Source organism: Sturnira hondurensis, unplaced genomic scaffold (genome assembly GCF_014824575.4).
Source record: "Sturnira hondurensis isolate 20B ecotype Veracruz unplaced genomic scaffold, ASM1482457v3 Scaffold0010428, whole genome shotgun sequence".
Classification (NCBI taxonomy): Eukaryota; Metazoa; Chordata; class Mammalia; order Chiroptera; family Phyllostomidae; genus Sturnira; species Sturnira hondurensis.
In genome coordinates, this window is record NW_028083059.1 from 3,757,395 (window position 1) to 3,772,842 (window position 15,448).

At 41.3% G+C, this 15,448-nt stretch overlaps 1 protein-coding gene across 2 annotated transcripts in view; it reads left to right on the top strand.

The window, feature by feature from the left end:
- Positions 1 to 15,448, top strand: part of MTUS2 (microtubule associated scaffold protein 2) — a 642,868-nt gene that overhangs the window by 577,514 nt on the left and 49,906 nt on the right. For both annotated transcript variants that reach the window (XM_037058899.1, XM_037058901.1), the window contains one exon: positions 8,642 to 8,708. In XM_037058899.1, coding sequence (XP_036914794.1) covers positions 8,642 to 8,708 — 67 coding nt within the window. The remainder of the gene's footprint in view (positions 1 to 8,641; positions 8,709 to 15,448) is intronic.

Sequence of the window (15,448 nt, forward strand, 5' to 3'; positions counted from 1 at the left end):
TTTTTCTTGATTCCTGCTTCTGCTGTTTCATTGTTAGTATACAAAAATGCCTTTGATTTCTGGATATTGACTTTGTGTCTCACTGTTTTGCCCAATTTATTTATCAGGTTGAGCAGTTTGTGGGCAGAGCCTATAGGATTTTCCATGTACACTATCATGTCATCTGCAAACAATGCCAGTTTTGTTTCCTCCTTTCCTATTTGGATGCTTTTTATTTCCTTTTCTTGTATGATCACTGTGACTAAAACTTCCAATACTATATTAAATCCAAGTGCTGAAAGTGGATAACCTTGTCTTGTTCCTGATCTTACTGGAAAGGATTTTAGTTTTTGTCCATTGAGTATGTTGGCTGTAGGTCTCTTATATATGACCTTTATTATATTGAGGAATACTCCCTCTGTTCCCACTTTGCTGAATATTTTTATCATGAATAGGTGTTGTATCTTATCAAAAGCTTTTTCTGCATCTGTTGATATGATCATATAATTTTTGTATTTGCTTTTATTTACGTGATGCATTACATTTACTGATTTGTGAATATTGAACCATCCTTGCATCCCTGGGATGAATTCCACTTGGTCATGATGTCTGATCTTTTTAATGTATTGTTGAATGTGATTTGCCAATATTTTGTTGAGGATTTTAGTGTCTATGTTCATCAGTGATATTCGCCAGAACTTTCTTTCTTTGTGTTGTCTTTATCTGATTTTGGAATTAGGATGATGCTGGCTTCATAAAAAGAGTTTGAGACTCTTTTATCATTTTGAATTTTATGGAATAGTCTATGAAGAATAGGGGTTAGCTCTCCCTTAAATGCTTTGTAGAATTCTCCTGTCAAACCATCTGGTCCAGGGCTTTTGTGTGACGGGAGTTTTTTGATTACTACTTCAATTTCATCTGCTGTTATTGGTTTGTTCAGGCTTTCTGCTTCTTCTTCATTGAGTTTTGGAAGATTATATTTTTCTAGGAATTTGTCCATTTCACCTAGGTTTTCAAATTTCTTGGCATACAGTTCTTCATAGTAATTTCTTACAATCCCTTCTATTTCTGTGATGTCAGTTGTAATCTCTCCTCTTTCATTTCTGATTGTGTTTATTTGGGTCCTCTCTCTTCTTTTCTTCATGAGCCTACTTAAAAGCTTGTCAATTTTGTTTATCTTTTCAAAAAAACCCAGCTCCTGGATTCATTAATCCTTAGAATTGTGCTTTTAGTCTCTATGTCATTTAATTCTGCTCTGATCTTGGTTATTTCTTTCCTTCTACTTGCTCTGGGCTGTCTTTGTTGTTGTTCCTCAAGTTCTTGTAGGCATAGGGTTAGGTTGTTTGTTTGAAATGTTCCTATCTTTTTTAGGTAGGCCTGTATTGCTATGAACTTCCCTCTCAGGACTGCCTTCGCTATGTCCTGTAAGTTTTGGGTTGTTATGATTTCATTTTTATTTGTCTCCAAAAACTTTAAGATTTCTTCCCTAATTTCATTCTTGACCCATTCATTGTTTAATAGTATGCCATTCAGTCTCCATGATTTTGGGTGTTTGGGTTTTTTTCCTTTGTTGTGGGTTTCCAGTTTCAGTGTCTTGTGGTCCGAGAAAATGCTTGGTATGATTTCAGTTTTCTTGAATTAACTGAGGCTCATTTTGTGTCCTATCATGTGGTCTATCTTTGAAAATGTACCATGTGCATTTGAAAAGAATGTGTATTTAGCTTCTTTGGGATGAAGGCCTCTATATATATTAGTTAAGTCCATTTCATCAAGGGCATTGTTCAACGCCACAATTTCTTCATTGATATTTTGTTTGGAAGATCTTAACATCCCCTACTATAATTGTGTTGCTGTCAATATCTTTCTTGAAGAGGTGACAATTTGACAATCTAAGAGGCTTTTCTTAGAGAAAATCCTGTAAGATTTTCTTTATATATTTGGGTGCTCCTATGTTGGGTGCATATATATTTATCACGTCAATGTCGTCCTGGTGGATTCTTCCCTTGAGTATTATGAAGTGACCTTCTGGGTCTCTCTTTATGACCCTTTTTTTGAAGTTTATTTTGTCTGATATGGGTATTGCTACCTCGGCTTTTTTTTTTCTTGTCTGTTTACTTGGAAAATTTGTTTCCAGCCCTTCACTTTTAGTCTGTGTAGGTCTTTTGTCCTGAGCTGGGTCTCTTGGAGGCAGCATATGTGGGTCATGCTTTCTTATTTATTCAGCTATTCTGTGTCTTTTGATTGAAGTATTTAATCCATTTACATTTAATGTTATTATTGATAGGTACTTATTCATTGCCATTTTTGTACCTGTGTTCCTTGCTATCTCTCTCTTATTTTTCCTTTCCTTAAAGCAGTCCTTTTAGCATCTCTTGCAGAGGTGGTTTGGTGGAGGCATATTCTTTTAGACTTCTTTTGCCTTGGAAGGTCTTTATTTGGTCTCTATCTTGATTGAACGCCTTGCTGGGTAAAGTAGCCTTGGTTGCAAGCCTCTTGTTATCATTACTTGGAATATTTCTTGCCATTCTCTTCTTGCTTGGAGTGTTTCCATTGAGAAGTCAGTAGCTAACCTTATTGGAGCTCCCTTGTATGTTACTTCCTTTTTCTCCCTTGCTGTCTTTAAGATTCTCTCTTTATCTTAGAATTTTGCTATTTTAATGATGATGTGTCTTTAAGTGGGCTTCTTTGAGTTCCTCTTGATTGGGACTCTCTGTGATTCCTGAGTTTGTGTGACTTTATCAGTCATCAAATTAGAGAATTTTTCCCTCATTACTTTTTCAAATAGGTTTTATATCTGTTGCTCTTCTTCTTCTGTTATCCCTATTATTCAGATATTATTATGTTTCATATTGTCTTGCATTTCTCCTAATCCCTGTACATTCTTTCTGAGCCTCTTTTCCTTTTCTTTCTCTTTCTGAGAGATTCTTTCTACTTTGTCCTCCAACTTGCTGATCCAATCTTCTGCTTCATCGATCCTGCTTATGATTCCTACTACTGTGTTCTTCAGTTCAGAAATTCTATCTTCATTTCCTCTTGGCCTTTGCTGATAGTTTCTGTTTCCTTTTTTATGTTGATATAGTTTGCAGTGAGTTCATTGTAGCTCCCCTGTAGTTTCTGGTAGGTCATCCTGAGCTCTTTGAAGTTCCTAATAACCAGTGCTTTGAATTCAATATCTGATAGTTGACTTGCCTCTATTTCATCTAACATTCTTTCTGAGGCTTTCTCCTTTTCTTTCATTTGGGAATTGTTTCTTTGTCTTCCCATTGTTTATGGGACTCTTCTTGTTAGCCTCAGCTTCTTTAATTTATCTGTTTTGACTCCCTGGGTTTATGGTGTGAATTCCTGTGGTAAAAAAAAACTGTGAAATTCAGTGGTGCAGTCTCCTCTGGTTATCTTGGTGTTCTCTGCTTCCACCTACTTCTTTTTGTGTGTGTGTGTGTGATCCGTTGGAGGGGGAGGCAAAATGGTTTATGACAGTGGCAGAGTATTTTATGATATTTACAGTCACAGCCAGTAGAGAAGAGACAGAAGATCTTTAGGGTATATATAGTGTTAATCGTAATCTTCAACCCAACTTGCCACTTTTAAGAAAGGATGGACCAAAGATAAGTCTCTTTTTGGAGAGGGAAGGCTTGTGAGTTGGATCTAAAAAGCAGTGAGGTTGCAGGCAGTCAGATTTTGAGGTAAGGTGAGAATAAAGGATAGTAAATAAGTGTAGTGTGTCAGCAAATAGAGTTAATCATTACAGTAATAGAATCCAGGAAACTGTAAAGTGGGCTAATATCCGGGAGATGTGTTGTGAAGTATTTACAGTTATACAGAATAACTAGTATTTACAATAATATTAGAGCAACAATCATATGACAGACTCTACATGATCTGGATAACATAAATGGGGGTATAGAGCTTTGGGTAGTGTGCTAAATGAAAACAAGTGGCATGAAGTATAGAAATTTAGCAATACACTGTGGAGGAGAGAACAGGGTAAACCTGCCAAATGATACAATATAACCAGCCAAGGTAAAGAAGCCTATACAGAAAGAGGAGGAATACAAAGATACTATTAATATATAAAAGAAGCGAGAATAATGAAAAAATAATAATACAAAGTTGCAGCAGCTTGTGGCTTCTCTGCTATAGCAAAGTGAATTTGTCTCTCTGTCTCTACTGATGGGATTCCCCCTCTTTGGGTCCAACTCTGGTCTTTTCGCAGTTCCAAGTTGTTTGTGTCACTTGTGGGTAAAAGAAAAAAAAAAACAAAAAACAAAGAAAAGGCAGGAGAAGGGAGGAAAAAGCCATAAGTTTGAAAAGAAAGGAAGAAGGAATAAAACAGGAAAGAAGAAAGAAGAGGAAAAAAGTTTTGAAAGATAAAACAATAATAAAATTAAAAAGATACAAGATTACATTAAAAAGACACATACACACACATCTCTTGTTGGCTTCAAACTGGCCAAAACAGTTTTTCTGACTGCAGCAGGCTGAGGGGCAATTCCTGTGGTATTTCTGTGAGCACTCACCCAAGAGCTCTCCTGGGGGAGGAATAATGGTTGTTAATGCTGCTGTTCTGTTTACATTTACATTGGTGAAATATTATGTTATTTATGTTGTTAAATATCTTACCACATTTTTGCTTCAAAATTTTTTTTCTATTTTCCTCATCTGAAACCTAGATGCGTTTTATGGTCCTAAAAATACGGTAATGCTTGCTGATTAATTAAGTCAAAGCACTGCGTCAGTGCTGCCTGCCTTCAGTGAGCCTCCCAACGGGATTTTCCACAGAGCTGTGTGTGTATCTGGCCAATCTGCTCACCACTGATATTGAAAATTAATGCGGCATTCACAAGGGTGGCATGAAAACAGTACTGAAGACACAGAAGTTCTGCTGACAGCACCATGTGGCTGCTTCATTCTGAAATACAAAGAGTATGTTTCCCTGTGTGACCCAGTTTTACCCTGTAGAGTCAAAGCCCAGCCTGAACTCTTGGAGCCCACAGTGAAAAAGCAATATTGTTTCTGGGAAGAATGAAAAACTTAACCTCTTTGTAGTTTCATGTGTATGTGTGTACTCTTGAATTTCACAAATTCACAACAAAAAGGATCAGGATATTTCTGTAAAAACCAGAATTTTGTAGATGTTCTCATTCAGCTTTCTATTGTGGGACTTTTGTTTAACCTGGAAAACGTGGCCCAGCATAGTGGTTGAGTTTTCCTGATCCACACTGATTTGGGGGCCGGCTTAAAAGATAGGAGAAATTAGCTAGGAGTCTTTGGGCTTACATATATATTTTTTAAATTTACAAATATTTGCCCACCCTTCAAAAAATATCATATGGGGAAGAAGGAGCTGATAAAAACACCGAGAATGACAGTGAATTTTATGAAATTGTCACCAGTGTGCCTCATAAGTCAAGAATTCTTGCAGGGTGCCCTCACTGGTGTAGCTCAGTTGGCTGGGTGTCGTCCCACAAAGGAAAAGTTCACTGGTTTTGATTCCTTGTCTGGGCACATGCCAGGGTTGCAGGCCTGGTCGCCATTTGGGTAAGCAATGGATGTTTCTCTCTCACACTGATGTTTTTATCTCTTTCTCCATCACTTTCCCTCTCTCTAAAAATAAATAAATAAAACATTTTTCACAAGAAGAAGAAGAAGAATTCTTTCAGGGAGAAACAGACCAAAGGGGAAGACTTGGTGGGGAAGGAGAAGGGCCCCTCTGATGTCAGTGGCAGGTTCCCAGAAATGGCCCCAAGTGCTTTGTTGGCCACCAGTTCCCCTGGCCTTGTCCAGAAGGAGGGGGGCTGCCTTCCCCTCCTTCTGCGTATTCATCCAGTGGCCCCAGGAGATCTTCACACCAGCCCTGCCCCATCAGTCATCACTTTTTTTTTTATAATTGCTCGTTCATGCACTGACTCTGGGAGACTCAAAGACTCCTTGAAGGCAGAAATACCCTGCTTGGCATGTCTGCCTGGCACATAGTGGGCACTCAGGAAATATGCGTTGTTTCATATACGTTTTCCATTTCTGTATTAGTTGGGGTGAAAGTACTTCATATTCACCCAACATTTAATTTTAATGATAAACAGCCTGCTCTGTTGGTTTCTAATTCAAGGAGGGGTTCAGATGCCCAATGGCTACTAAGAATCATGTGGATGACACGGACAAGAAGAGGCTTTTTCACATCCTGTTACCACCAAGTTTACATGGGTGGCATCAGCCAGTTATCAACAGATAACTCCCACTGAGCAGCATGTTAAAATTTTAACAGTGTGTGGCAGGCTTGCCTAGGGCTCAGCCACATAGCCAGTGGCTTGGAGTTAATGGAATGATTGCAGGTGGTTGGAGTTAATGGAATGCTTTGCCAGACTCTCTAGCTAGAGAAGAATGAAAGCAGCATTCCCAGCACCTGTGAGTGGCCCCAGCATGGCAGCCATATCTCAGAATCATGAGCTTCACTGTAGCAGACATGCAGGGGCCTCCTGAGGGCTAGAGGAGGGGAGAGCTAGAGGTTTCACGGGCACACCTCATTGTCGACTCCTCTGTGACTGCAATGCACCACACTGGGGAGAACAGAGAAGTCAGAGGGCAAAGCACAGGTACGTGACCAAATAAAAGGGGCACCTAAGAAGACACAGCTGCTGGTCTTGGGCTTAGATGAGTGTTCTCCAAGGATCCATTTCCAGCTAAGCCTGTCACATAGTAAAGAGTAATATTAGAGGGGTGGCCTTCTTAGACTAGTGATTTCTGGATTGTATCACTAGGATGGTTTGGATAGTTGATTCTAAATTTTATTTTTGGCCCTTTGGAGTGAAAGCAGGAGCTCATGTGCTTGGCAACAGTTAGGAATTTTCCACTCACTCCTTGTGTAGGGAGGCACTTACCTAATGCAGGGCCAGCGGAGGAGGCCTGGCTCACAGTTCTGTCATCTCACCATGTCCTCAGCCTGGAACTGGCTTAGGTAAGGGGACAGAGGGGAACAGTGGCACAAGGTCCTTTCCAAGGGAGTCCTCAGGATAGCCTCACCCTGGGTGTTGAACAGAACCTAAGGGCCTAGCCAGGCAGCTGCTGGGATATGTTGACAACAGTGGATGGAGGACAGCTTTTCAAGGCAAGAAGAGGAGAGCCAAGGTCTCTTAAGCTCACTTCTTGCCTGAGGACCAGCATCCCTGCAGTCACTGCAGTTGATTCATTCCACGGCAGGGCTGCACTCGTCACTCTCATTTGGCCAACATTAAACATATTGCTGAAGAGAATTCTTAAATGAGAAAAGTTGATATTTCAAGAGCAAGCGCTTAAGGAAGGCCTGTGGCCAAACTGTACAGGCTGGCCTTCACGAGCAGAGCTCAGCTGTGCCAGACCCAAGCAGCAGCAAATTCACACGGAGGCCACTGGAGAGGGCTGGGGGGAGTGGATAGGGAGACAGCCACCCTACCAGAAGTTACAGCCCCAGGCAGGCTACCCTGGAAATCCTGACACACAACAGGCACATCAACACCATACACATCGTTCAGGTGGTGGGTGGGGTGTGAACAACCAGGGGAGTGCCAATTCATCAGGCCTTGATGATATTCATGCTAGATATTTGGTACACATTTTGGCCAATATTCCCTCTCAGAAATGTTTGCTTTGGGAGTACATTCTTCAGAATGACACAGACTTTATATTTTGGGGATCTGTAACTTGAAGAGAATTTGTATGGCACATGTTTCTTATTATTATAGTAGTAATAAAATCATAAGAAGGTAAATACTCAATAACAAAGATTATAGGTTCAGCATCACTTCAACTACTTTTATGCCATAGGAAGTATTGATTTGAACTCAACTTAGTTATTTAGCTACAAATAACATTCTTTGTACTAAATGATGCTTCAAGTGTGAGATTTCCTCTCATTTCTTCTATCAATACAGAATTCAACACAAAAAACTCTGAAGCCTTTCATTTTGTTGTTGGTCTTACTACTGAAATGTTTTATGTTACCTTGTGCTCACTATTCGTTAGGGAACTGGTCATGCATGTGTGGACAAAGGGTAAGTTTAAGAGGACAGTGGGCAAAATTTGTCCCTTGGAGCAGTGTGGCATGGACATTTTCATGGTCAAAAATCTTATAAAAGGGATAATAATTAACAAGGTATAATAATCCATAACAGGGCCTGCGAACCAGAGGATCGCGGTTCGATTCCCAGTCAGGGCACATGCCTGGGTTGCAGGCCAGTTCCCGGCAGGGGACACACGATACATTGTGTGTCCTTGGCAGAGGCAACCATACATTGATATTTCTCTCCCTCTCTCCTTCCCTTCCCCTCTAAAGATAAATAAATAAAATATTTAAAAAAAAAGGAAAAATAATCCAAAACAGTAATTAGTGCAAAGAATATAAACATGCAAGAAAAGTATTGAAGGATGATCTATACAAGAGCAATATGAATAATAGCACAGCCATGGGTATTATTACTATTATATTGCAAGGTTTGTGCTTTGAATGTAATTCAAATGAATGAGTCAGACTTGGCTTTGTAAGATTTTATATGCTTATATAATTAGAAAATTATCTCCTTAAGAGTTAGGCTTGCAAATATTTGCTTAATATGATTCATTAATTAAACATGTGCAAGTGCTTATGGAGCATACAACTGGGGGACTCTCGGTGTTTGTTTTGTTTTTTCAGAGTGAAAGTGCCCTTGTGAAAGGAAAGGAGCTGTCAATCGAACTTGCAAACATCAGGGATGAAGTTGGTAAGTAGGGCCTTGAAAATGAGGAACGGACAGAATGTCTTCTCCTGATACCTGTGAATGTGTAACAAAAGCAATTAAGTCTCATGTAATAAGCCAGAGCAAACCTGCCCAGACAAATGAAATGTCTTACCCAGCACAGCAGGGGGCTATTGCAGCCTTGCAGGGAGCCATACTTTTTGTGTCCCTGTGGTCATAAAGACAGCTTCATAACAGTTCACAGTGGAGCTAATCAAGCCCTGACTCTGCTACTCACAGATGGCAGCCCATCCATCATCTGTGTTTGTGCTGTGACAAGCAGCGGATTGTTTAGGCTTCCCCTGGGCAGGCAAAGCTCCAAGAGAAGCAGCTCAGCTTTGGTGGACTACAGGAGGTGCTCTCTGAAGCATGCAAATGTTCCATGTTGGAACATTAGGCTGCCTGCTACTTCTGTGTTGTACCGTGCCACGATATACTCTATGACATAGCATAAGGTCAACAGCACAAGCTGGGTGATTAAAATGCAGAGATCCATGTTGAAACTCCCAGTCTTCTGCTGATTGGATGGTGCTGTTCAGTCTGAACCCGAAGAGATTGCACAGATGACAGGATGGTTCCCAGACCCTGGGGCTTTCACTTAAAGTCAGAGATCAGACCAAGTATTTGCTATCTTCCCTTTCTTCATCCTATTTCTCTCTTGAAGACCTGTTTGTTATTCTCTCTCCCCAAGAAGCAGTTAGCAAAGGTGAAATGCCCATAGTCTATTCCTCTTGGCCTGCTCACTCTTCTCTTTCCAGTGAGCATTGGTTCTGCATCCAATGTGGTCCTGGTCACGGCCTCCTCTGTGCAGGTGTTGTTCCCTCCAGGAGCAGAGGAACTGGGACAGTCCCAGCGACCCTAGCACCTTTGCCTCCAGGCTAGCCATGCATGTGGGATTGAGTGTGAAGGCCAGACATTTCTGGGGAACCTGCCCCTGAGGATGTGCAGTGGACAGGGTAGTGATGACCAAACATAGCGTCCCCACCCCTTTTTTCTTAACCTTAAACATTTTTTCTTCATTGTTATTTTTGTGACTTCTTTTGTCATTGAGAGGGGTCAGCAGTGGCTGCTTCTTCCCTCTAAGGAGAGCAGAGCCCCTGTGGGAAAGCAGGAAATAACAGCTCTCCTTCCCAGCTTCTGCTGCAGGGCAACTCCACCTGGGCTGCACCAGTTGGGGAGCCCCAGGGATGAGCCCTCACAGGTTTTCTGAGCAAGGTCTGCCAGCAACAGCCAAGGCAGAGCTTGTGCAGGAAGCTCCTAGGAGCCAAGGTCCACAGGTGTGTGCTTTTCCCTGAAGTGGAGGAATGCTTAGGTGGTTCTGAGAATGGACTTTGCAGGTATGTGACCCACCTACCTGGTCAAGCAGGGGAGGTTGGCTAACCTCTCTGTTCCTTGTTCCCCTTTGTAAAGAGCAAAGTCAGAAAGAAGAGACTGGTGATGAAGCAGTCTGTGAAGGTGACTCTCATAACTATTAGGTTCGTAGCACTTTCCATCTGGAAACAGAAAGGAAATTTTCCACCTTAGGATGAATCCTTCCCCACAGAGATGTCTGCACCCCTGTGGCCAAGCTATGGATTTGGGAGTGTTACCCTGACCTATCTGGGCAAGGTAGGCTGAATCCAGGACAGCTTCCTCTGTCCTTTCCAGAAGGTTCTAAATGTATCAGGAGCCTCACAAAGATTACATTGAGGTTGGGGTTGTTTTTTTTTTGTATTTAAGTCTTATTTCATTTCTGCATTAGTGCTAAGAATAGAAGCAGAAATTGCCTGCTAAATGAAAAAGCCACAGGGTGGTGGGGGGAAGGTGAATGGCCTTGGCAGTCCCACAGCCCTGGCCACTCAGCCCTACATCAAGCACTAGCAGACACTGCAGCAGTGAGCACCTGAGCCTCTGTAGAGACTGCATTTGTGATGGAAGAAAGACAGGGGAGTGTGGACTCAATATTAACTGAAAATCTGTAAATTCCAGTGTCTTTACCTGCATAGCATTGCCCTGACAGGAAACAGAATTAAGCTTACAAATCTGACTTACAAATGATTGTAGATAAAGAGAGATGGTCAAGCGAAATAGAAACTAGGAACTTACAAAGATTGTGAATTCAGACATGGGAGAAGGGAAGAAACTGCAAAATGTAGGTTGTAGCCTGCAAAAGGGCAGACCTCTGGATGGGGGCTAAACTGCAGCCCCATGGTGCCCCATTCTGCACTGGCTGGCATGGGGCTGCTACTGCCCAGACACAGGACTTTTTTTCTGTTTGCCTAAAGGTACCAGGTGGGCCAGCTGTTACCCAGTGCTATGTACCATTCATTGATGGTGTCTAAGACTCAACTCATGTCCTCAAGCATACAACCAAAGGCTCCACAGAGGAGCAGCTGTCTGAGATGGGCCTTGTAGGATGACTGAGATCTGGGTAGACACATGTAGGAAGGGAAAGAATGAAATTATTGAGCACCTACTGAGGCCTGCCACCCCAGTGAATAGGCCCTGGACCAATGGGTGCCATGATCATTCTTCAGACATTACTCATTCTGCACATTTACAGAAAGAAAAATGATTTAGTTCCCCATTCCTCTTTCTGTGTATCAAAAAAGCTTTCCATGCCTGGCATTTAATAGTTACAAAACATTCGATCATGCTAATTAACTAGAATAAGCCACTCTTCCCCTTTGAGTATTTGGGTTTTTACCATTTTTTTGCTATTATGCAACAACAAATGTACTATTTGCAAATTACTTTTTTCTCTTGTATTATTTTCCTGGAATATATTCCCATATATTGATACGGAACAATACTTTTGACAGCATTTGACATTTGTTCTGAACTCTTCTGTATGAGAAATGTTGTTAGTATTGAATATTTATTCTGTAAATTGAGGTAAAAGATTATAGTGGATCTAATCTCATTGTATCTAGTGTTGCCATATAAAGAAGAAATTAAATCAATCTCTCTCACTCTCAAGCCTCCCCCCTCCCCCACCACCCCCCACACACATCTGAGAAGAGACAGGTAATATCCAAACATGTACCAGGGAGCAGTTCAGATGGAGCTTTTTGTGGTCCAAGAGTAGGATCCTTGTGGAGTGGCTGAAAGTCGCTGTCAGTTGTGTTATGTTGTATTACCTATATCTCTGGTCATCCTCTTGAAAGTGTCTCATCCTCAAGTCACCCTCCCAGGGCGATGGCTTTTGCCTTGTCTTTGGAGTTGGCGTTCACTGAGTTCTCACTTGGAAAAGCCTTCCCAGCAACAGTGTATGAGGTGGTAAAAGGGCACATGGATCTCCAGGAAACCAGGATCCAGTACCACATCCAGGAAGGGGGGGGGGGCAAAATTGCTAGTAATAGGTTTATATTTGATTTTTTTCACATTTTAGAATTTCTTAGAGACTATAATTCTTAAAATGCAAGCCTTGGTCTTTGGATAAACTGTCATTCTCCAAATTTGTAAGTCAGATGTTGAATAAGTTGAAGAGTCACTCTCACATGTGTAAATGCTGAAATAAATTGATAAGAGTTTGTCCTAGGAGCAGAGTTCCTTTTGAGACCTTAGGCTTCAAGTTGTTACTGTATTTTTCAGACTATAAGATGAGCCCCCACAAATTTTGGAGGAATAATGGTTGTTAACATTGCTGTTGAGTTCTGTTTACATTTACATTGGTGAAATATTATGTTATTTATGTTTTAAATATTTTACCACACTCTTTGCTTCCAATTTTTTTCCCCTTTTATCCTCCTCTAAAACCTAGGTGCATCTTATGGTCTGAAAAATACAGTACCTGACATCAGGTGGATGTTTATGATCCTCTCTCGAGCAAAGCTACCGTCTTAGAAAACCCAAGCCATTAAAAAATGCACATTAGATGGAGTCCACCAAACAGAAAAATACATGCAGTACATAGCTAGGTTCAGAGGGAGCCTCTGGCTTCTATTCCTGGTGGGCCCTGCTGCTCTCCTGGCCAGATGGCAGTCCCACTGAGATGTACGTGCACACGGGAGTTGAAACCACACTAACCCTACTGCCAGCCTCTGGGCTGCCCACAGCCGTGACTTCCTGAGTGTGGTGTGAAACGGCCACTCATGTTAGAGGTTCTCAGTCACCCCAGCTGTACGCCTCTGGTCTTATTTACCTGCCACTGCTCCCCAGGCCCCAATGATGATGGGTAAACAGGAGGCTTCCATTATCTTCTCTTAGCCCCCTTCCTCTCTCAAACTTGTTACAACATGTGCTCTGCCTATTCCCACCCCAAGCCACATCCATTGAGTTTTTATTTTTCTTCCAGCTTCAGACTTAAGATGGCCTTGAATTTTCATCTTTACTAAATACTTTAAAGATGCTTAGTATAAATATAGTTTTAAAACATAAAGCAATATTAAACAAAGCAACCATTCTGGCAGAGTGTCTCGGGTATTATACAGAAAACTAAAAGGTTAAATCCACATTTTGATTAAAGTCGGCCTATTGAAACAGAGCAAAACAAACAAACAAACAAACAAAAACCTGAATGTTCTATAATATAGCAAAGAGATATTAAAGAATTCGGATAGCTTTGACATGAAGGCATGATAGGAATCTATGTTGGTGTCAATATACCACAAATTGTTGTATATTTGTTTTTAAGTTACTAACTAGAATGAATTTTTCAGTTTATTCTCATCTGTAACTAGCAACCCACATATACATACAAGAGCCACTGTGAGGGCATTTGTGAGATGATTTTATCTGTCAGGGTTATACATGACATTTGTCTTCCAACTTTATCATCATAACCCTGTATATTTACATCACACTTAGTAGTTACCAAGCTCTGTCCTAAACATTTTATTTATTCATTCCAACAACTCACTGAAGTAGGTGTTGGTGTCCTTGTTTTATTGGAAATTGAGGCTCAGACAGATTAAATGCCTTCCCCAAGCTCACAGCTGGTATGGGACAGAGGCAGATTTCAACCAAGGTCTCCATCTTCCACACAGAGTGTGGAAGATTTCCATGGCACGTCAGCCCCACCACCAAATTATTTTTTTCATTTTTAATTAAGTAAATTGGAAAACCTGGTAAACAAAATAAAATAGCCCTTTCCCCAAATTCTATATGATTTTGACGCAGAACCATAAAAGGTGCTGGTATGAATCTGGCCAAACATGTGGTAGAGAGTGATTCTGTAACACAGTATGATGTTCATTGAGCCTAGACTAACCCATTAGGGTTGGGTTCAGGGACGAAATACAAATTCCCCAAAGAGTAGTAGCTAATCAGGGTAGCTTTTTACTTCTCTCTTATATGCAAGTCAGGAGGAACACCCTGGGGGGTGGGGCATGGTTCTGCTCTGCAGAGCCCACAGGGGCCCAAGCTTCTTATAGCTCGCTGTCCTATGCTCAAGACTGAGGTCCGTTTTTGCCCCTCATGGTCCAGGGTGGCGGTGGTGCCACAGACATCATCTCCACATTCTGGGAAGTGGGGTGTAGGAGGGAATGAGCAAAGAAACAGCAGGTCAGCTCTCTTTGGAGGAAGGTTTCTAGGAACTATACTTCAGCTTAGATCTCATTGGCCAGAACTAAGTCACAAGGCAAATTTCATCAAAAGGGAGACTAGGAAATGTGCTTTAATACCTTGCCCAGATATTATTTTACTACTATGGAAGAAAGGGAGAGTGAAAATGAGGGGCTACTAGCAACCTGCACTGTGGGGCTGGAACTGCCCTGTCAGTAGGTTGGGGAGAAAAGTTCTGTAACACTAAGTGACCGAGAGCAAAGGGTCTACAGAGTACTTGGCAGAATAGAGGGGGCGCAGTCCGTGCGGATTCCCTTAAATTTCAAATTAGATTCTTCTATCTTCCTTTATCTCTTAGCTTTAAAAAAGCTGAGTCAAAATGCAAAAACTAAGACAATAACACAGAAAAAATAACTAAGCTTGGGATCATAAAAATAATGAGCATTTTCTGATTTATAAAAATATCTTTTCTAAGCACACCAGTTAAAGCCACTTCAAATATAAAGACAGACAACTTTACAGTTAAGGGATAGAAAAAAGATATACTGTGCTAACACCAATCAAAAGAATAGTTGGAGGATCTCTGTTAACATCCACAAAGTAAACTTCACACCTGTAATATTACTAAGGATGAGGATGGCCATTACATAATCATAAAGGAATCAGTTTACTGAAAAGACATAACAATACTAAATGTGCATAATAATAGAGTTTCAAATCACATGAAGCAAAAAGCTGATAGAACTAAAATGAGAAACAGACAAACCCACAATTACCACTGGAGACGTTAGCATTCCTCTCTCAGTATTGATAGAACATGCAGTCAGAAAGTCAAGAGGGAGATAAAAGACCTAAATGGTACCCTGGCTACTGTGGCTCAATTGGTTGGAGCTTCGTCTGGTAACTGAAAGGTGGTGGGTTTGATTACTGGTCAGGGAACATACTTAGGTTGGAGGTTTGATTCCTGGTGTGGGTATGTACCATTCCTGATCTGGGCCCATGTTGGAGGCAACTGATCGATATTTTTCTCTCTCCCTTCCTCTTTCTCCTAAAAGCAATGAGTGACAATTAAACAAAAATACCTGAACAGCCCTGGCTGTAGCTAAGTGGGTTGAGTGCAGGCATGCAAGCCAAAGGGTCACTGGTTCAATTCCCAGTCAGGGCACATGCCTCAGGTGCAGGACAGGTCCCTGGTGGAGGGCTGCATGAGACATAACCACACACTGATGTTTCTCTCCCTC